Genomic DNA, 22,895 nt, shown 5'->3' on the forward strand with positions numbered 1-22,895 from the left:
AAAATACCATCACTAAGCAGCAAGCACATATTTGAGGCTGTTGGTGTATTTGGAATCCCATGGACATCAACATGTAGGGTTACCTTAATCCTATCGGCATAAAATGAGATAAACTAATACTGTGGCCTCTATCCTTCCCTGACCTCAACCCTATTGTGAACCTTTGGAAGATCCTCAACCAAAAGATCTATGAGGGTGGGAGGCATTTCACATCCAAACAGCAGCTCTGTGAGGGTATTCCTAGCAAAAACTCAAAGGTTAAATGGATGCAAGAAATGTGACCAAATAAGAGGACTTAGAAAGATGTTTTTGATTTGAATAGCTGTTGATTTCAGTAAATATGACGTCCTAATTCAAAAAATTCAACAAATGACCATTTTCAGTTCTTTAAAAGCAATAAAATGTATTGGAACTCGTTTGTGTGTAATAAAGCGGTGAACCAGTGCATTTTAAGGTTTTTATTTAAAAAAATACTGTTACCTTTAGGAGGTATGTTCAATAACATTTAATACATACTTTAATGGTTTAATACAGACTTTAAAATGATGCAGTCATTGGCATTGAGTATTCAGAAAAATGTCATTTGCATAATAATTTGCCACGAGCTTTATAAGTTGACCTCATTTATGGAAATCTGTTTGAACATAGGGTTTTAAAATGGGAGGAGGGAAGAGTATTTCAGAGTATTTTCCTGCTTTTTATTTTAAAACCATAGTGCTGCACCCAAAAGTATTTATTTTGGGGGGTTCTCCCTTTTGCTTCCTACCAAGTTCAAACAATTTCCATGATTTTGATTTACTTTGGTTACTATGCACATTTATCTTGCTTGTGCTGTTGGTCAGATGGTGTCCTTGTACTATGCTCTGCCTGAAGAAAAGGAAAGTGACTGCCAGAAGTTTAACGTGTCAGTGCAGCTGCTTCCAGGTAACTGTCTGTTTCTGGAGTTTTACTGTTTTACTTCTTGAATCATATAATAAGTTTCTTCCTGCAGCTAAGAAAATTGGGAATTATAATGCCTACAAGCTTCAGATAGAGGTTTTGTAAGTATACTAGTCCCATTTTTTTGCTCTGCTCCAGTTCTCTTCAGTTTCTTCATGGTGCTCTCCTTTGCAGATACAAGGACAGCAATCGTGATGCCACCATGTCCATCTTAGACATCGGTTTGCAGACAGGCTTCACTCCCAACTTAGATGACCTAAAAGCTGTAAGACTGTAAATCAGTTCAAGATGTGATCCACTGAGTCCCTAAAACCAATGAATACTTGTACTTGTGTCTGCAGCTGTCTGGAGGGCGAGCCCCCATCATTAGAAGGTATGAAATGGATACAGCTCTGTCGGAACGAGGCTCACTCATCATCTACCTGGACAAGGTTTGACCCTAGGCTGCTTCCTGTTACTGTCTGCATGTTCTGGATCATCTGACCTTTGTGTAACGTAAATATCATACCACTGAGTTATTTAAACAAGATCACAAGCAGAAGAAATGGAAACTCAGAAGCAACACGCCTGCTCACATAACCATTCAGCTAACAGTCTTGCTGGCTGATCAGAATATTCTCAAATGTCAGCAAATTACTGACCTCTGAATTACATTTACCTGCAGGTTTCTCACACCCGACCAGAGGAGATCAGTTTCAGGGTCCAGCAGACCATGGAGGTGGGCGTTCTTCAGCCAGCAGCAGTGTCTGTCTATGAATATTATGAGCGTAAGTACAGGCTGCCTCTGTTCTCATCAGGATAAAGATAAGTGAAAATAAAAGTCAATTTTATGAATACCCTTCTTCTATTCACAGAAACACCTTGTGTGAAGTTTTACCATCCAAAGAGGGAGGGAGGACAGCTGCTGCAGCTCTGCAGAGATGACGAGTGCACATGTGCAGAAGGTAACTTGGTTACATTTGTGTCCCAGGACTTCCACTGATGTCTCCAGGCAAGAATCAAATCAAATCAAATCAAACTTCAATTATAAAAAAGCGTTTCTCATGGCTTGCGCAACTCGAAGCGCGTTAACATTTAAAACAAAATGCACGCACAATATTACAACAACAAAAAACACCCTTCACTCTTCCCACTCCCCTCCGTTAAAACATACGACCCATGACCCCACACACAATGAATACTCATAAAAGTAATTTTTAAAAGAAACTTAAGGCTTGGTTCTGCTGTGGGGAAACAGTATTTGGGAATCGCTTCTTGCTTTAATGTTAAACTCGAGACACTTCAGCAAGGGCGACAACCACCAACCAAGCCATTGGTAGAAAAGATCCTCACAAGAAACACAAGCGCTAAAATCAGGATAAGATTAATTGAATACATAAAATGTATTTAAAAATAGTTAAAAAACATAAAATCGAGAATAGGATTATGCATAAAATAAAAAGAAATGCTGAAAATATTACGGATTAAAACAAATAAAATGAATAAGCAGATAAGCTCAACTAAAAGCTAAATTAAAAGGTGGGTGATGATCCTGTTCTCCAAAAACTCTACGATCTCTGCGGCCCTGAGGCTCTCTGGCTGGCTGTTCCACAGGCGAGGACAGTTGTGGCAGAACGAAGCTTTGCCATAAGTTTTGGTCCTCACCTTAGGTACAACTAAAAGGCCAACATTGGAGGACCTCAGGGTCCGCGGGGGCTCATACTTTAGAAGTAGATCACTTAAATAAGGAGGCCCAAGACCGTTAAAACATTTATAAACTATTAAAAGAATCTTAAAATCTGAAATGCACAGGGAGCTAATCCAGCTATTTTAAAATGAGTTTGATGTGTTCCCGCCCTCTGGTTCTCATCAGAACTTGTGCCCCACAGTTCTGTAAGATATAAAAACATATAAGTTTAAAGAGACTTTTTGGGTAAACCAGAGAGCAGGGTATTATAGTGATCTAAATTACTAAAAATAAAAGCACGCATCAGCACCTCTGTGCTGGCAAAAGAGAGGAACGGGCGGACTTTGGCAATATTTTTAAGATGACAACATCCTGACATAACGACACTTTAAATGTGTGGAATTAGGTTGGGTCAAACTAATAAATTTAAGTTGATTCAATATAAATACTGCAGTTGGACCCAACTTTAAATTAGTATTGTTGCTCACTCTAAAAAGAAAAGTTGATCCAACTTAATTGAATCACTTCAATTGGTCACACCTAATTAAATTAAGTGTATTAAACTTAAATTTGTATGACTACCCAAAACAATTTATGTTGATCTAACTTAAATTTGTATTTTTTCTTTAATTTTATTTATACATCTGAAATTGACACTGTTTTCCAAAGTTTCATCCAATGGCTCTTTTAATTTTCACATCAAAGACATGAATTACCCAGCAAAGTCCCACATCACAAGACGGGGCCTCAAGTGCCACGAACTCTGGCTTTAGTATTAGAACATTAACAATTTGCCGCACAAGGGGTTGGTCATCATCCTCTACCAAACTCTAACTCATGGTGCAGAAAAAAATAAACATAACAATTTAAATTACTAGTTAAAACAGAGTAAAACAGCTAGACAATAAAACCCATGGACAAAAACTCACACTTAGACCCCAATCTGCCCAGATAGGCAAAGAAAATGGGATCCCACAATTCTTGCGATTACTAATGTATCCAAATTAATGGTATCATGTTGGATCAACATGATTGAAATTAGTCACTTTTAAATGGATTATTTTTATGTACAATCGACATGATTCATTCACGTAAGATTTACAAACATAAAATTTTCTGGTTGAAATGACAAGTTACATTTTCGTAAACTTAATCGGCTGGTAATTTCCTTTTTTTGAGTGTGTCTTCAGAATCAATTATTAAAATTTCTGTTTTGTCTTAGTTGAGTGGTAGGAAGTTTTCTGCCATCCATGACTTTATATCTAAAATACTATTTAAAAGATTGACATGAACCAATTAGTATTAAACAAAAGTCTTCATTTGCACGCTGTTGTTTTCAGAGTATATATGTAGAAAAAATGCCCCTGCTATTGAAGAAAAGCACCAAAACATTATGGTACATATAAAATGCTACTATTATTGTATTTTTTAACATGGCCATGACTGAAATAGTAGGAAAGATCGGTTAGTGATTTGAATGATTGATTTGGCTTTTGTTCTACATCGGAAGCTCCCTCTGACAAATCCCTGCATAAAGATAGATAACTTTATTGTCTGTTCAAAAGAAAGGAAACTTGTCTTTGACCAAGGCATTAAACCTATTTTCTTGATAATAAATAAATAAATAGTAATAACAATGATTAAAAAAAAATACAAGCTTTTTGGACTCATTGATTTTTTTTGGGGGGGGAGAGGGTTGTATATCACTGGTCGTTGTATTTACCTGGACTTGGGACTGGCACAGAAAAGCATTGAATTATTCTCTTTGTTTTTGCACAAGACGTTATTGCAGACCAGTCAGCTGTTTTCAGTTCCAGTGAAATTTACACTGACATTAGCTTCTGCTTCAGACATTTTGCTCACTCTGTTGTTTACTTGTTTTTAGAGAACTGCAGCAAGCAGAAGAACGATGAAATCAGCAACGATGAGCGAACATCTAAAATCTGTGAGAGCACAGAGAGCAGCAAAATTGAGTATGGTAAGAGCTGTGCTACAATTGGGAACTGTTTGAGTGCGCATCTTCCCTATGCACATGTTGAGACTGACAGCTGCTCTTGTCGCCTTACAGCGTACAAAGTTCTGGTGGAAGATGTTGTCCACAAACCGTCTATAGACATCTATGCCATGCGGGTGCAGGACTCCATCAAAGAAGGTTGGTGATAATCTGCAGTTGTTTTTTCTCTCTGACACCAACAATGCTACTTTCTGTGCAATTTATACTGATAAACTGTTCTCCTAGATATGGGTTGGGGTTGGCTTATTGGGTTAACACTAATAGAGTTAAATACCATTGTATGGGTTGGCTTAGCCAGACATTCACAATACAAAACTCCCGAGTCTGTTTGACAAGTTTGTTGGACTGCTTGTTTGCCAATGAATTCAACTCACCACTAAGTGTTGGGTCGGTTTACAGCTCTTCTTCCCTCTAAAAGAGCGATGGTTTAAGGTCAGATCACATGACTACCAAATGTATCACTGTCTTCCCATCAAAAGTCCATGTGATGAACATCCTTCTGCTCAAACACAGTAATTGTTATGAACAAACTGACCAGCGGAGAAATCCAATATCTGCCCCATGAACAGGCAGACAGCTGGATCCAAATGCAGCAGGTTTATTAGCTCAGCTAAAAGTCCACAAAACTAAATCAGGGTCAAATAGACAGGGGTCAATAGCAGGCATAAGACAATCAGAGGAGAGACAGGGTAGGTAATAATCCAGGCAAAATTCGGGGCATGCGGCAGGCAAACAGTCAGGGTCAGGAGACGGAAGATCAGGTCCAAATATATCGCTCGGTAAGGAAGGCAATAGCACAAACAGTACTTCACACTGAGCTCAGCTCAGTGCAGTGCTAACGTAAGCTGCGCTTTATTGAGTGAATAAGAGTAGGTGTGAAGAATTCAGGAAGTGTGGGTAGAACTCTGGAGATGGTTCTCGCTGGTGACTAAAGGAGGAGACAGATTTCTGACTTGTTACAGAGCCCCGCTCCTGCGAGCGTCTCTGAAAGCAATTGGCCCTCTAATGCCAAGGTTGACGAGGTCGTGGTGCTGGTCAGTCTGTGCAGCTTTGGTGGAAGTCGCTAATTAGGGAGGGGACAAGGATGCCTTCATCGGCAATCCAGGACCGTTCCTCTGGGCCATACCCCTCCCATGCACAGCCTTCCATGTCTCCCTACAGCGGCGGAAGCACTCATCCTTTGCTGGCAGCTCCGTATGTTCTCCTGACACCCCTGAAAAAGCGGAGGTTGAACCCCCAGCACACACTGAAAGGTTGAGAGCCCTGTGGAAGTCTTCTTGACTGAGTTTTGGGCTTTCTCAGCCAAAACCAGAAACCAACTCCAGTCCTCTTGATGTGGACTACTGTACGTGCGGAGGAACCACTTGGCCATTGGAATGAGTATGGTAGCCGCAGGTCAGATTCACGTTAACGCCCAGACCCTTGCACATCACCACATATGTGCGGCCATAGTGCCGGAACACATGGTCGATAAGTGTTCCTGCTGTTTCCAGTGGTGTGGGCAACTAAGGCAAAGGGACCAGCTGGCATAATTTAGAAAAGCGATCAATGACAGAGAGGATGGTGGTGTTACCTCTCTAACGGGGTAGATCAGTGATAAAGTCCACTGTGATGTGTGACGCTGTGGAATGAGCAGTGGATGCAGGAGGCTGGCCGGAAGCTGTCGAGGAGACTTAGGCATTTGGCAGGATGCACATCTGGTTAGGTACTGGGCCACTACTGCCTGCAGCGTTGGCCACCAGAAAGAGTTTGAGGTTAGTGTTCATGTGCTGGCCTCTGTGGCATTGATTTCATACAACTCCATCATTAAGTCCCACTGAAAAGGAACTAGGAACAATCATTTAGGGCATGACGGGTTCTGGTGCGACAGGTCCTTCTGTAGAGGTGTCGTTTAAATGGGACAGTGCATCAGCCTGCCGTTCTTGGACCCTGGTCGATATGTGATCTGAAAATTGAAGCGGGAGAAAAACATAGACCAATATACCTGTAATGGGTTCAGCCGCTTGGCGGATTTAATGTACTCCAGGTTCTTGAGGTCAGTGAGAACCAGGAAGGGTTGAGCCGACCCTTGTAGCCAATGTCTCCACTTAGAGAAAGCCTCCTTCATGGCCAGCAGTTCACGGTCGCCCACGTCATAGCTCCATGTCAAGCTTTGTTAAGTTTCCAGGAAAAGTACGCACACGGAAACATCTTGGCTGGCTGACCATGACGTTGAGAGAGCATGGCTCCGACCCTTGTGTTGGGTCAGAGTAAAATAAATAAATAAATTGCATGGCTGGGTCCGAGTGATGGAGGATGGGCGCCTTGGTAAGGTACTGTTTAAGCGTCAGGAATGCTTCTGTGGCTGCCGGAGTCCAGAGCAGGCGTTTGGGAGCGCCCTTCAGTAGGGACGTGAGAAGAGCTGCCACAGTGCTGAAGCCACGGATTAAACTCCGGTAAAAAATTGGCAAACCTGAGGAACCGCTGCAGATGGCTGCATCCAAATGCATTATGTTTATTAGCTCAGCTAAAAGTCCACAGAGATAAATCAGGGTCAGGCAGGCAGGGGTCAATAGCAGGAATAACACAGTCAGAGGAGAGACTGGGTAGTCAATAATCCAGGCAAAATTCGGGAGAGGCAAACAGAGTCAGTTTTTAAGTTCTCTTCGCCTGGGTCATGCACTTTCACTGTATAAGAGAACTGGACAGAGTCAATTGTTCCTCCTCACATTCCAAATAGGAAGTACCTGCTGGTCCCAAAAAGCTGAAATTCCATAGACTTGTATTGATAAATAAACAGCTATTACTCAGTCATTATATTTGTCAAAATAGCAACCTGATACTATTGGTTTTTAACACGTTATTGCTTATTGTAATTTTTTAAATTATATTATTTCTTTATTATAACTTTTAAGTTGTAAACTGACCCATCAGATGCCTCAAGAAAGGTATATGTTCCCGAAAGGAACATTCAACATTTTTGACAAAATCTCCTGAGCTCAGTTTACAGTGTGGCCTTTCAACAAGCTCCCTTCTGATTGGTCAGAGTGGTTGCCATAGAAATGTTGACTCAGACCAACTCGTACCAATCACTGCTTACTGAAGTTGTCTGGCTCCAACATCGTGAAAAAACTGACTGAATTGACTTCTTTTTGCCATTTTTTAGCAGAGATGTCATATTCACTTGCTCCAGTTCTCACGTACAGTCAATGGACACACAGAAAGAATCCTTATGGCCATGCTTTAGCTTGCTTGCTCAGACCCCAGGGCTGGCTCCAGGCCGTAGCTCTGGTGACAGCAATCTCAACAACATTACAAATGAATCAGTGAATTCAAAAGGGGCGCAAGTCCACAATTTTCAAAATAGAGATACTATATGTTTTATGGTCTTCAAAGGAAAAGCTATCTGATTATGTGCAAAACAGTCCCAAGTCCATTGTAATGTATTGAATATGCTTGACATTTAAAATGTAATAAGTGCAAGAGGGGCCAGATTCCTGGACTTGGGCCTCTCTTGCATGGGTTTAGCTTTATTCCATAGATGGCAGCACTAGTTATCCAATATGGCAGCGCCCCAGTTTAATTCAAGAAGGGCCCAAGTCCAGAGACTTTAGTTTGCTAGTCCTCTGAAATTATAAAAATTAAGTCCTTCATATTATAGCATCTGTAACCTATGGACTGGTGCTAAATCTGGGTAAAGTATTAATCATTTGGTGTAGCCTCCCTTTAAGCTATGCAATTAAAATCAAATAAATAAAAACAAACTTCTTAGACTTTGGCCCTAATTGAATTCAAAGTTCAAATGCAATACTGCAAACACTCCACCATTCTATCAGTGAATCTCATATTTCAATTGTCCATCAATTGGGTACAAAATGCTAAAGCTCTCAAACTTCAACCACTTGGGAGAGGGATTTATTCTAAGCAGCAGAAGGAACTTCCTCTTTTTCTGATTGGGAACCATGGCAACTGACTGGAGCTGCTCATTCTTATCAATTAATTCTTTATACTTGTGAAAAGTTTGACTCACTGTTAGCTACGGAAACATAGTTCCCACCCTTTTAAAATGATGGAATGAGTATCATTAACTGTTCATTTATCACACTCCTCACAATATGTATGGATTGGATTGTTAAACTCCAGTATTGGCATCTAAATTTGTGATGGTCTTTGCCTGTAATCTAAGTTTTAAGGTTTTTAGTCTTTAAATTATCCCCTCACACACACATTTCCCTTTTTTATTACAGGAAGTACAGATGTTGGCCCCATGGGAAAACTGCGGCCATTCCTCAGTTATCCCCATTGCAGAGATGCTTTGAATCTGCTGAAAGGTAAAACATACCTGGTCATGGGATCATCCAGAGACATCCACAGAGATGAAAAAAAGCAAACGTAAGTTTGGTTTATGCAAATCAGTGTCCGCTTGCATCCCAATCCAATTCACATGACTTGAACTCAACTGTGGTTTTCCCTTTATTACTGAGGTTTAATCGCTCGTCCACTTCCTCTTTGCTTTCAGATATCAGTACGTCCTTGGAGAGAGAACTTGGATTGAGTATTGGCCAACAGCAGAGGAGTGTCAAGGGGATGAACACAGAGACACATGCCTGGGCTTAGATGAGATGCTAGAGCAGTTCAGAGTGTTTGCATGTCAGCAATAATGAAAGAAAAATCTTCTCCTTTTTGTTTTTTTCTGTCAAGCAATTTATGCAGAATAAAATGTACCAACCTGGGCTATGTTATTTGGGATTTTGGTTTTATTTTGGCAAATAAAAACCTACAAATGATAAGTTGTCAAACATAAAAAAAATGTCAAGGACCAAAGAAAAGACATTAGACAAAGGAATGAATTAAACCTAAATCATTATGAATGGCTGAAAGTTTCTTAGAGACTGCTGGTCTGTCCATTGTTTAAGTTTATTAATGGAAAACTCCAGAGATTTTGTCATGATTCAAGTAACTTCTTACTTAACTGTTGATACCGGAGCAAAAAATTGTTGATTACTTTCAAAGAAAAAGACGTGTCAGCATATGCTAGAGTAAAATATTAACTTTGAGGATGTGTTTATTTGCAGAGCCAAAGACATTGGAGGGAATACATTTTTACAACATAGAAAAGTATGATTTCTTATGAGCTTACAAAAAAGCTGGTATATTTTGCTCACATGCTTTGTAATCCTAAAGTAACTGGGCTAATCTTCTTCTTTGATCGGTGAATCATTAACGAGAGCTGTCAGTTTACATGGTCTCTTATCCTACAGTGGCCGTGAGGTGCAAGACACGTTTACATTTAAGATACAACCGACAACAAATCCCAGTACAAATTACCAAATCCTGAAACACAACAGCAAAACACAGAACAAATTACCAAAACACAGAACAAATTACCAAATCCTGAAACACAACAGCAAAACACGGAACAAATTACCAAAACACAGAACAAATTACCAAATCCTGAAACACAACAGCAAAACACGGAACAAATCACCAAATCCTGAAATCACAACAACGAAAGCGGAGACACATTTTTTTTTATTGTATTACTACAATAAAAATTACTACAATATTTAGCACGGCAAGGATTCTGGGTCACTTTCGGTGTTTTGCACTTCCCGGCCACCCGGCCGAGGAGTGCAAAACACAACAGCAACAAGAGCTGCTAATAAAGGTTGATACAGGAAGTGACGTAACGATAACGTCTATGATTCGTTGTTGAGCTCCACGCGGTTAGTTAGCGGCAAAATCAGTCGGGTCCAGAACAGGTCACTAACTCGAGCCAGGTGAGGCTAAACAATGTTTTGCCCTTTTTGTGGGGTCCATTTTGGGGCATTTGTAGCCTTTTGTGCATCTTGTGGACGGTCTCTGGAGCTGTTACAAGGCACGGAGCAAGCCGGAAGATCAGATGTCCTGCAACACTGTATCAAGTATTTCAATGAGGGTCACACGTACAGCGTTATTTTGGACATACTATTGAGTTTGCATTGTGTAAGGATGAGTTTGAGGACTCTTAAAAGTAAACTTAACCAGTCTGGGCTGTATCGAAGAAAGTATTAGCTCAAGAACAGCTGTAATTAATGCAATCAGAGCAGAACTTCGTGGGCCTGGCCAACTCTTCGGTTATCGAACTATGTGGCAGGTGCTAAAATAAAAGCACCAACTCCAAGTGAAGAGAGATACTGTAATGGAGTTACTCCGGGTACTGAATCCTCGAGGATGCCAGAGCAGAGCTCGCAAACGATTCATCAGGAGAACCTATCATTCCCTGGGACCTAACTACATGTGGCATGCCGATGGCTATGACAAACTTAAACCATTTGGTTTGGCCATTTCAGGATGCATAGATGGATTTTCTCGTAAAGTTCTGTGGCTCAAATGTAGAGCAACAAATAATAACCCAACAGTTATCGCTCACAATTTCCTATCATGTGTACGAAACCTCAGTGTAGTCCCCATGAGGCTCAGAACTGATTGTGGTACTGAAAGGGGCATCATGGTTGCTGTTCAGTATACACTACGCCACCAACACAATGACCACTACAGCGGAGAGTCCAGCCACATGTTTGGTTCATCTACCAGTAACCAGCGAATTGAGTCCTGGTGGTCTATCGAAAAGGAAGGTAAACATGTAATTTATTTTACTTTTATGAAATAACTGTAATAGAATTAAAAATATATTTTTCATAGGGCTCAGTTTTGGGTGGAGCTATTTGCTGATCTGAGAGATGCTGGCCACTTTAACGGGAGTCAGGAGCATCAGAGGCTGTTGAGATACAGCTTTGGTGATGTTGTTCAAAAAGACCTAGATGAGTGTGTGAAGCTATGGAACACTCACCGAATCCGTCCTTCGAAAACAGCTTCATGTCCAGGAGTGCCCAATGAGCTGTACTATTTACCTCACAGGTAATGTGTTGTTGGTTATTATTTGCTTAAATGTAAATAAATACTGTTGTCTTCCATTTTATTCAGGCATGGGTCCAGGGACTGTGGATTCATTATTCAACATGATGAGCTGGATGCTTTCCCCGAATCCAGTCTGTCACTACCTTCATGCGGGGACCCAAACACGCAGGAGTACCTCGACTTTGTTATGGAGCACAATCGTTTTCAAAAGCCAGAAAACTGGGAGTCAGCCTCAGAACTATACATGACGCTCAAAGAAATTGCTCGGCTCTAAATTAGGATGAAATAAAATTACCACTGTAACTAAGTGCATGTCTTTTGTTTTTGATGGTTGAGCTGCTAAAAGTCTGCATATGATTTTTCCATAGTATTTTTTGATTTTGTAGTCTGTTCACCCAAAAGCGATAGGGATGTGTGACTAAATGTTACATTCTAAAAAATAAACAAACCATAAAAATCTGAAATATTGCACATTGTTTATTAAAGATCCTGAACATTGTCAAATAAAAAAAACGTTTAAAAAATTTGCGCAAGTTTAACACAACAAAAAAGCTCCCCAAGAAGCATATTGTACTTCTAAAAATAAAATTAAAATGTAACAGAATTTTGAACAATTATAAATTTAAAAAAAAAGGCAAGCCCAGTGATTTTCCACTGCCACTTGCAGGTCCCTAGCTCGCTCGCCCAGCAAGCGACCTAGTAAACAGCTATAAATAATAAATAAAAGTGATAAACAGCTGTAAATAGGGATGGCCCGTTTGACACGGGGCTTCGGCGCGCGGTTCACCTTCATGAAACAGAGTGTTTCGGCACAATGTTTCAAAGCGTGTGTCAACCAGCGCAGATCACGTGATTGATGACGTATGACGCGCCAAATGCATCACTCACCTGAACCAGGTTTCAGATCTCAGGTGTGTTTGATCAGAAGGGCGCGCTGTTGTCTATAAATACAGATGAATCCCAAACAACGTTTCCCGACCAGTTCTGTTGTTTCCCGTGTATCGTAAGAATCAACGTCATGGCACCCGGTAAAAAACGTTCTGTGGCTTGGGATCATTTCAACTTGATTTCTCCAAATAAGGTAATACACTATTAACGTTATTTTATTAGTAGCCATTGCTGATTATGTCAGTTTTATAGGTATGTCTGTCAGTTGAAAGGAATCATTTTTATTCTTTCCATTTTTTTTTAGGTGCAATGTTTGATTTGCAAACATGAATTTGCATTTAATGATAGTACATCTTCCATGATGCGACATCTCCGCTCCGTTCATCATGTTGAAACTCCGCAGTCGGCAAATCAAGCCTTCAATCCACCTTGTATTGGTAATAAGAATATATCCAACTAATGGCACACTAAGAACTGAAACAGATAGCTCAGTGGAAAAATCAGTGACATGTGAATGCTGAGGTTCCGGGTTCGAGGCTCAGCTTCTACAATTAATATTTCTTTTTTCTTCATATGTATATTTTGCAGTGTCAAGAAAGCAAGAACTTGATTCTGCATTGGTGGATATGATTGTAATGGATGCACAACCATTTTCAATTGTTGAAGACAAAGGCTTCAAGGTAAGGTGGCTAATATTATATAGCATTTACATTATTTATGTTTTTGTGTACATAATAAGCTGTATTTTATTTGTCACTATTAGGCTTTTGTCAACCTTTTGGACCCATCCTACATAATTCCTAATAGGAAGGCCTTGAGGACAATGGTGGAGGAGAAGTACAAAGCCAAAAAGGAGAAGGCTTTAGATGTGGTTAGCAGGGCCTCTGCTGTCAGCCTTACAGCAGACACGTAGACATCCATTAACATGGACGCTTACTTGGCTGTAACATGCCATTTTATCACCGAGGAGGTAGGTATCCCCTGCTTTGTGCAATGCTTTGGTTTATGTATCTCAGTTTGACTTTGTTCATTCTAGGTGGAGCTGGCCTCTGTGGTCTTGGGGGTTCTAAAGTTTCCCCAAACCCACACTGCAGCTCACTTGGCTGAGGCCAAAAATCTTCTCATGGAAGAATGGGGAATTAAAGGGAAGGTGCGAGCCAGATCAATAAAGTACAAAATCATTCATCAATATGGCCTCCCAATACCTAATATACATGATTTGTGAACATGTAATCTTTCTTCCAGGTGACAGGCCTGGTTACAGACTGTGCTCCCAACATGGTTGCATGTGCTAATATATTACTGCTTCGGCACATAATGTGTTTTGCACATATGCTTAATTTGGTGGTGAAAAAGTCCCTTGCCCAAACCCCTGAACTAGAGGATATCCGAAGTAAGGGGCGTAGGATTGTCGGTCTTTTTAAATCCAGCACCACAGCGAAGGAGAAGCTGTCAGAGATGCAGCGACAGCTGGCCAGGCCAGAGCACAAATTAATACAAGAGGTGAAACATTTTCTTTTTTTTAAATCTAAGATTTTACATGTTTTTGCAGTTGTTTATTGTGTTACTTTCTTCTCTCCTTTAAATTGTGCTTGCTGTCTTATCTTAGGTGGAAACAAGATGGAACAGCACATTTAATATGTTGGAAAGGTTGTTTAAGGAGAGAGAGCCACTGGGGGCAGCTCTGGCCACCCTCCATACAGACCTTCCTCCACTCACCTCAGAGGACTACCAGGCCATACACCACTGCTTGAGCATTCTTTCACCGTTTCAAGAGGCCACAGTTGAGCTTTCGACAGAAAAACGAGTGTCAGCATCCAAAGTCATTCCCATGGTCAAAATGCTGAAACATTACATCTCAAGCAGGTGTGGTCAGATCACACACCCACTTGGTGAAAAATTGGCCACTAACTTGAAGAACAATCTCCATGAGAGGTTTTCAGCTCTGGAGAAGGTCACTGCTCTGTCAATGGCAACCTTGTTGGACCCAAGGTTTAAAGAGCTGGGGTTCTGCAGCCAAGGCTCTGCCCACACGGCCATAGAGCAACTCACTAAAGAGTGTGCTGCAACAATGCAGGCGCTACTTCCAGAGGCACAGCCACAGTCGCCACCTAGAGAAGGTCCTTCAAGTCAGCAGGAAGATGGTGGTCTCTGGGCCCTGCTGGACAGGCATGTGGGGGTTCAACAACAGGTGACCAGCACAACTGCCAGTGCAACAGTGGAGGTTCAGAGGTACAGTAAAGATTAGAATCCTCATCATAACTTCTGCTCATTTTAGACTGGTGCATGACAATAGGCTATTAATGTCCTTCTAGGTACTTAAAGGAACCTCACATCCCAAGGACTCAGGACCCACTGAGATACTGGGTTACCCACAAGGTTTTATACCCACATCTCTACAAGCTGGCAATGAAGTTTTTATGCACACCAGCTTCATCTGTGCCTTGTGAGAGGATCTTCTCCAAGGCTGGCGAAATCGTCAGCCAAAGACGAAACAGGCTGAAGCCCAGCACAGTGGAGAAAATTCTGTTTTTAAATAAAAATCTATAACATGTATCCCACCCAGTCATGTTAGACCCTGGTTCACAATCACTCGTTCTCACTTTATACATGGCATTCACAATGTAACACAAGCACTTCTCACAAATCTTCAAACATTGTCTTTGTTTTATTTCCACACTGAAGTGTTACAAGGGCAAGGAACTTAGTGGAGTAGATGATATATGTCCTGTCTGCCACCAGATGCCGCTGTTCTGTGTGGTTTCGAAGCCCCAAATGCTTCATTCATTTTTCTGGCACATTTACACGAAGCCCCATGAGAGCTTCATGGGGCTTCGATTCCCATCCCTAGCTGTAAATAACAAAATGAAAAGAACTGCCCTAAAATAAGTATTACTCAATTACTCAAACCTTGAGTAATATGGCTTATGAGCAGCCAAACCCCGGAGAATTTTGAATTCCAAAGTCCATCTGTGACTTGAACAGAGTGTACGTGACACAAGGCAGGACACAGGACTGGACTCAGATGCAGAGTTTTAGATCGTTTTAATTTCTTAGACCTTGATAAACTTGGCTTGGCTTTGTCAAGGAGAAAACAAGACAATCAGGCACAGGACACAGGGAAACTCTGGCTATAAATACATGAGGAGGGGAAGCACAGGTGGAAACGATCAGGGATGATGAGGCAGGCTCAGCTGTGGGGAAACAGACAAGGGAAGGGAGAGGAAGGACTGAAACGAGAGGTGAGTTAAACCTACAAAATAAAACAGGAAGTTAAACACGAGACAACACCAGAGACTGACAGGAACTTGACGAGACATGACAGTACGATTCCAGCAGAGGCAATTTTATTGTGTTGAGGCATGTATTTGCCATCGGAAACATGGAGTTGTCGAGGAACTGTAGACTCGGCAGCAGGTCCAATCCAGAAGGGGGAAGTGATGTTAGCCCAGTGGCAAACATTAAAACATCCTCCAATGTTACAGGACTCTGTCCTTCTGGAGAAGAAAAAAAAAAACAAAAATCAGAGTTTTAACAAATAGTTCCAAACAACAAAAGTATTTACAAACCTTCACAATCTAGGACAGGGGTCGGGAACCTTTTTGGCCAAGAGAGCCATAAATGCCACATATTTTGAAATGTAATTTCGAAAGAGCCATACAATAATGTAGTGTCCCTTTCCCACACTGAGGCACGGAGACTTAACCTCTTTTAAGGTTCTTTATTCCGATTACTGCAGACCGCAACAAACGCCGAACAATTAATTCAGCAACTCCTGAATCTCTCCCGCCGAGACGAGACGAGAGCGCGTCTCCCAACTTTATATTCCCCTGCTCCCGCTGCAGCCCTCCCATTTCCCTTATTCGGCCCATAGCTGAACCCCATTGGTCCAAACTACCTAACAACAGGCTGAGCGACAGAACTGAGAGCCAATCAGCTCTCTGCTTGATGCGGTCAATGAACTCCAGAACTTTTAACGCGGCCCAACAGCCATCCAACTCAGTCCGCGACAATATGTTTAAAACTAAAATACAAGTGAATGTGTGCATTTGATGTAATTTCAACCTTTTTAAAGTACAATAAGTCTGTGGATTCTTTTTAATATCATTGTTATGCTGTTTCTAATAAATGATGAGTATTTCTCGTGGTAGTTTTGCTGATGGTCTAGTCTGGTTTACGTGGTGAGTTTCTGCTTCATGCAGGCGTTGAGACTTTAAACGTGATCTTAGGTTGGTATGAATGTTTTGTAGATGTGAGACAGACTGCTCACATGCAGACGGGGAGCCAAACACACACTCACACGCTGCAGTGAGTGACAGGCAGTGGGTTTTACGTTTTTACAATCCCTGCGCGATTCACCTGCTGCCTGTCCCCACAACACCTCAGCCCCACCCTCTGCTTTCTCCCTCACACATCCCGTCCCCGCAACTGCGCGCTCTTTCTCAGAGACGGGAGCGCGCAGTTTTAGGCACGGCAATTCACGGGTGGTACAAACTCTGTGAATTAATAGACAATTTTAAACTTATACTAGTGCTGGCGCAGATTTGTCTCTCTAAGCACCGCTACTACTGCGCGCCTCTGCCATCGCATCGCGCACGAGAAGGACTGGTCTAATGAAGAAAAAAAATTTGAATTAAAGATTTGTCTGCGAGCCACATGTGACCATCAAAAGAGCCATATATGGCTCGCGAGCCTTAGGTTCCCGACCCCTGATCTAGGAGATAGTCTGCCCAGTAGCCCACAGTTTGACCCTCAAGCAGTCTCCTGTTGCTGCCTGATGGACTAAAGTCCGGTTTGAAGAGTCTCTCCAGTTCCAGCCCAGTGAACTGCTTTTCAGTGTGACACAGGACTGGACACAGCAAAGTTGGGTGTTGCTGCAGCGCATCCAAAAAATGAAGAGCCGAAAGACCATCTTTAAATCTAGAAAGAAAAAAAACATGTCACTTCCTGCCCTATATTAATAAAGTGAAAGTACTTAACAGACCCTGTAGAATGTGTATTCAAATAAGGGGTTGTTCCCATATACTGGGATCTATCCTATTACATACTGTATTTACAACACAAACATAGCATTAATATAAGCACCATTTTGTGAATTTGCAATTTTATAAGAATTGTTTTAGATTTTTTTTATATCTATTCAGCTAAAAAGGGGTTGCTAACCCTGGTCCTCAAAAGCATCAACCCTGTCTGTTTTCCAGCTCCCCTTGGACTGCATGATGCCTAAATCATTAGTTTTTTGTTTACAACAGAAGTTCCTGTTTCTTCTTCTACGGCCGTTTCCGGTATTTTAGACAGTTCTGCACATGACAAATGATTTATTCTGATGGAAAGTATGGTGTATGTAAAACTTTGTTATAATCGGTCAAAGTCTTTCCGGGCTCATGTAGAAAGTTCCATTCTAATCCAATCTTTGATCCGATCAGAGACATTTTGTGCATGTAACCGCATATAGGGAAACGAGCAACACCAGGGGTAATCCGGCCCACCTCCATGTTTGGTCCGGCCCCCTTAAAAATATCAGTGCCGCATTTTTATTTCCAGTCTGGCCACGGGATATGGACCCACATAGAACATGACATTTTAATCCGTCCTTCTGCTGTCTGTGCCCCAATCTAAACCCCTCTAAAAATCCCTGTCAAGTAGAAGAGAAAACAGTGTTCTCTTTCTATGTCGGAGTTCATCTTTTGCGGTTTCGCTCACTCTGTTACAGAGATTCTGCTGCTTCTTTTTTCAAACGGCGCACCGTGTTCTGATTGGCTGGAGATCTTGTCAATCAATCTCCTTTGTGACGTGTCTCCTGTACAGAAACGCACAGCTCTTAAGATCTGTAGAAATCTTTGATCGTGATCAGATCTTTGTTTTCATTCTATACTTATGGACTTTATTACTATGAAGGTTTGAACTTTGAGACGAATGTGTGAGAAAAGTGAAAAGTGCAGAAAGTGTGTAGCGAGGAGTTTTACTGCCATTAAACGTCCGGGATCCTACTCCGCAGATTTCATCGTTCTCGGTTATTCTTAGTACGTAACTCCTGAAATAAACGAGGGAACTCTGTTCTGGTGAAAAGGTGATGCAGATATCAGTCCAGCTGCAGCAGAAGAGAAAAAAAAAACTAAAGCGTATCTCAGGGGTAGGCAAACATTTTAACTCGCAGGCCTAAAATTTGATCGAAGGGCTGGACCAGGAGCAGATGCATAGAGTGTTTTGGTAATCCACCTTATAAGAGAAAGAAACAACACAAATTATTAATAATAGATGATAATTTAAAACAGAACATTTTTAAATTTTTCTTTCAAAACTGTGGCTTTTGTTCTTAATTTAGAGCCAATCGCACCAATGGTTTGATGTACCTCATGTAAAACGCAAACCTAGAGAAATGCAGCGTTCATGTGGTGTTTGAATGATTGGAAGGATGAAAAACAACAAATCTTCAAACACCACACGGATGCTAGAGCAGGGACTCCTAATATTTTTTTGTGAGGGCCTCATAATATTTTTCTCCTCTGATGTGCCCGATTATAAACTTCTTCTGTCTTTCTTTTGTTGTGAAGTAATTTGGGACCTTAAACATATGTACAGTATAATACTATATGGATACAGTTTCATTCATTCATGATACTTTTAATGAAAACAACACTATTTATGAAATAAAAAAACAACCAAATAACTTTTTTTGTGATCTTCATAGGAAAAAAAAAAATCAGGAAAAATAACAAATTTCAAACATATAACCAATAAATAGTGGATCCCCTCACATCATAGTCTCGTTGAGTCTTTGCAGGCTGCAGCTCCTCCATCAAATAGTTTGCCCTAAACTTCACGAATCAAACTAAGCAGCTGCACGTCTGATTCTTATGGTACAGTTTCAGAGCCACGATAAAAAATAATTCTGGAGGATTTATGTCGAAATCAAAGTCGAAATGTTGCCCAAGAGAAGTAAGGCCAAGCCTTTAAGAATAATCCAGTCTTCACAAAACAAAATGGCTAGTGTCAGTAAAGCAGAGTTTCATCTGTCCCTCTGTAACCTTTGTCATAAACCTGTCATGCACAGAACACCAATGCGGAAGGTAAACAGTGTTTCATACACCCCTCCTCCTGATGAAACGTCTCGTTTCAACATAAAACAACGATGAAAATAGTCTGTTATATTAGCATTACAACCTCAAAAATGCTAAAAGCGTGCCTCCTCAGATGGAAATATCCCTCAGACTTTGAGATCTTTTGTGAATAAAGAAAGGATTGAAGTGGACAGCTACAGGGATACTGACAGCTTCATCAACAGGCTGCAGAGATCCTGCAAAACGGCGATCAATAAATAAAACATTAATACACAGTCAATCACATAAATGAGCTTCCAAACATTTGGAAGTTATCAATAAGCATTTAGCTCACTTGTTCAACAAAGTCAGTCTGCTTTACTCCTGATGTTCACTTGCTGCTCTGTAGCAACATTTCCACTTTTTTCTCGAAATTTTATTTTGACTTTACTCTCGCCATTTCGACTTTAATCTCAACATATATCCCCAAGAATTTTCTTCTCACCGTGACCCTAAAACTCTGTTTTAGTTTCTCATCCAGTGATAATGAAAAAAAGTCAAATTCGTATATAAAAAGAGGTTAAAACCCGGAAAAGCAAGAAGGAGGAAGAAGAACTGAGATGCAGAAGAAAATAACCAAAGATTGACCTCTGCAATTAATTTGAATATAATCTTACCTGTCAAGTACAGATGAGTTGCGGTCGATTATATACCATCGGAGATAGTCAGACACAATGTCTATCTTTTCTTCAATCTTTGAAATATGTCTCAGACAACCTGCTGTCTGCAGCATAGTGCTGTGTTTCATGAGACATTCACGATGAACATCCACTGATTTAGAATTCTCAAGCTGTAAAACATAAAAATAAACATAAACACTAAATTTAGTTATTGCATCTCGTGGAAATTGTTTTCTAGGATGAAAAAAAAAACCTTGGTGTAAACATATACAGATGGAGCTTATGTAGAATAAGTCATAAAAAGTGAAAAGTGCAGCAGAACAAGCAAATGCAATAATTCTACCTTATAACACTGGAATTGTGTGGTGTTCTCACCTCTTGTAAAGCTTTCCCTGTTTCGTCTTCAGTTATTGAAGCAACTGTTGCTCTGAATAGAGTCTGTCCAGCAAGATAATGAACCAGATTTTCTGACAGGAAGTGAGGTCCCGGACCACCATGCACAACTGACACAGGAATCATCTTCCCTGCTATGTAGTAGGCATTCTCCCTGACAGCTTCAATAAATACAGATTTAAAGATGTTACACACACACACCGTATTTTCACGACCACAGGGCGCACTGGATTATAGGGCACAGTCTCGGTTGTGGTTTTTTTTTCTATATTTAACACATGAAAAAAGGCGCACCTGGTTTTAGGGTGCGGGCAAGTTATAACATCCCGGTAAAACATGCATGCTAGTTGTGTGTTTAAAAAAGGCAGTGGGAGCAAAACTGAGTTAGTTGTGATTTATTTAGTATTTTTTTCAGTCATCAATCAACATCCAAAAATCCATCCACCATAGACCAAGAACCGATGTCCTTCTGGTCCATCAAAAATGGGACGGTCTCTAAGATGTTTCATTAGCAGACTCAAAAACTCTCGCTTTTGGCCACCTGCATCAAGCCCTTCTTCAAAAACACCAGCATCACCTGTAAAGTTAAAAAGCATGTCACAGGTTTCAGAGTAGGATGATTCCTTGAAACCTCTAACTGCTCCATCCCAAACATTAGCCCTCGAGATGTTGAACCTGCTGACTCTGTCATGATCAATATCATGGGACAAGTTGCCTATAATGTCAGACAGAGTAATGTTTGTGTCTTCCCTATAACGACAAAAGTGACAGACAATAATCAATTGCATGAATTTTTTTGTATCAAATTTATGCACACACAGAGAAAGAGAGCTTACACTGATGTGTGTGCATTTGGTGAAGCAACTTCAACCACATATTCATCCTCTTCCTCAATACAAGGCGCACACAGTTCTGTGTATTGACTGTTAGAAAATTATCATTAAAAATATATTCGATTAAATTATTTTTTATATGCAATGATTTTTACAAAACCTAAAGTTATTTTATAATTCATACTTTAGATTAGAAATTAAAAGAAACATTATCATTACTAACTTACCTATAAGGGCTCTTGACTGGATCCTCTATGTCGGATGTCACAACCTGAAGAATAAAAAAATTAGAACAGCAATATTACCACGAAATTACAAGCTGACACAAAATGCCTGAGTACCTGTCTAGGTTGGAGTGTGGATGAAAGTCCTGGACCTTCTCTAAAATATGATTTAAAAAAAGTCCATGAAATTATAACATGAAGATATAGACTATAACAACATTTTGGGTAATAGTTTGATTCTGGGCTACAAGAGTGATAAATACCGCATTTTCCGGACTATAAGTCGCTGCGGAGTATAAGTCGCACCAGCCCAAAAATGCATTATCAGTGATGAAAGTCAGGCAAGGAAAAGATCCCTGAACTTTTCCTTGAGCAATATGGCGGTCGCGGAGAGAAATTTTGGAAAAATACTTGGTCTTAGATGCATTCTGGTGCATTCTGGCAGCTAGTTATTCACTTCTTAATCAAGAAATAAGACTAATTGGAGCATCATGATTTAACATTCAAACCCCTAGTTTGACCTGCCATTAAGGACTTGCTGGTCCTAAAAAAGAATTTGGATAAATAAAGTAACACAATTCTACAAGCTTTTCTAAGCTTTTCCTTAAAGCTGCAAAACATACAATTGCTAAAATATAGTAACATTAAAGCCCCAAATGGCAAAAAGAACACCAGCAACTATGATATTCTATGAAAGTACCTCATTTATTTGTACATGATTTCTGCTTTAGAAATGACAGATGGAAAACATCCACTTGCACTGTTTTTCTCAAACTATAATTACATCAAAATATGGGATCTGCTTTAAACTATCTTTCTATAACATAATACATCAATTCTTTACCACCAATACTAATTAATCTGGGAAATATCAAAACAAACATACAAACAAAATTAAACATTGTAAACATTCTTTAAGGGAGTCTGGGTCGAAACCACCAAATACTTATAATTAATGTCAATAATAGTGAACTAAATCATGGTAATTAGGAAATACAAATAAATTAGATAGAGAAATGTATTAAAAATAAAAACTGAAACTCAAAACTAAAACTGAAATTATTTCAAAATTTGGTTTTGAGATTATTTCACACAAAATGTATTGGACCTACACTACCTTAAAAATCTTTTTCTTCCAGCCAAGACCACTTCAATTTGTTTTTTATCTTATTTTCACAACTGAGGTTGTGACCACGCTCAATAATGACGATGCCCGCCATTATTTTAACACAAATTTGATCGCAAACGCTTCAGATTTGTTTGTGAAAGTTTAGTGTGGGTCCGCCAGTTTTGGTCTCTAGGGAATCAGTCACGCTGACCATGTGGTTCAGACAGAGCC

At 40.3% G+C, this 22,895-nt stretch overlaps 2 protein-coding genes and 1 long non-coding RNA gene across 4 annotated transcripts in view; 2 read left to right on the forward strand and 1 right to left on the reverse strand.

Annotated features, from left to right (window-relative positions):
* The window catches only part of LOC110015899 (complement C3), a 93,384-nt gene that overhangs the window by 66,728 nt on the left and 3,761 nt on the right, over positions 1-22,895 (forward strand). The window contains exons 34-43 of one of the 2 annotated variants that reach the window (XM_023959440.2): positions 843-924; positions 992-1,040; positions 1,114-1,204; positions 1,281-1,370; positions 1,604-1,706; positions 1,794-1,883; positions 4,491-4,583; positions 4,674-4,757; positions 8,846-8,990; positions 9,118-9,340. In XM_023959440.2, coding sequence (XP_023815208.1) covers positions 843-924; positions 992-1,040; positions 1,114-1,204; positions 1,281-1,370; positions 1,604-1,706; positions 1,794-1,883; positions 4,491-4,583; positions 4,674-4,757; positions 8,846-8,990; positions 9,118-9,259 — 969 coding nt within the window. In that variant the 3' untranslated portion in view covers positions 9,260-9,340. Of the gene's footprint in view, positions 1-842; positions 925-991; positions 1,041-1,113; positions 1,205-1,280; positions 1,371-1,603; positions 1,707-1,793; positions 1,884-4,490; positions 4,584-4,673; positions 4,758-8,845; positions 8,991-9,117; positions 9,341-22,895 lie in introns of those variants that run through there. The other variant, XM_023959442.2, reaches the window with a different exon arrangement.
* LOC111948059 (zinc finger BED domain-containing protein 4-like) lies at positions 13,185-14,942 on the forward strand. The gene is made up of 5 exons (XM_023959461.2): positions 13,185-13,356; positions 13,423-13,536; positions 13,632-13,889; positions 13,996-14,618; positions 14,702-14,942. The coding sequence occupies exons 1-5, from the start codon at positions 13,312-13,314 to the stop codon at positions 14,934-14,936; spliced, it is 1,275 nt and encodes a 424-aa protein (XP_023815229.1). The 5' UTR covers positions 13,185-13,311; the 3' UTR covers positions 14,937-14,942.
* On the reverse strand, positions 21,111-21,606 carry LOC144988186 (uncharacterized). Its single transcript, XR_013652029.1, has 3 exons — positions 21,560-21,606; positions 21,336-21,422; positions 21,111-21,249 (listed from the first exon to the last, which is right to left on the reverse strand). It is a non-coding gene; the product is annotated as an uncharacterized LOC144988186 (long non-coding RNA).

This window comes from Oryzias latipes, chromosome 1, assembly GCF_053564925.1.
Source record: "Oryzias latipes strain Hd-rR chromosome 1, Olatipes_Hd-rR_3.1".
Classification (NCBI taxonomy): Eukaryota; Metazoa; Chordata; class Actinopteri; order Beloniformes; family Adrianichthyidae; genus Oryzias; species Oryzias latipes.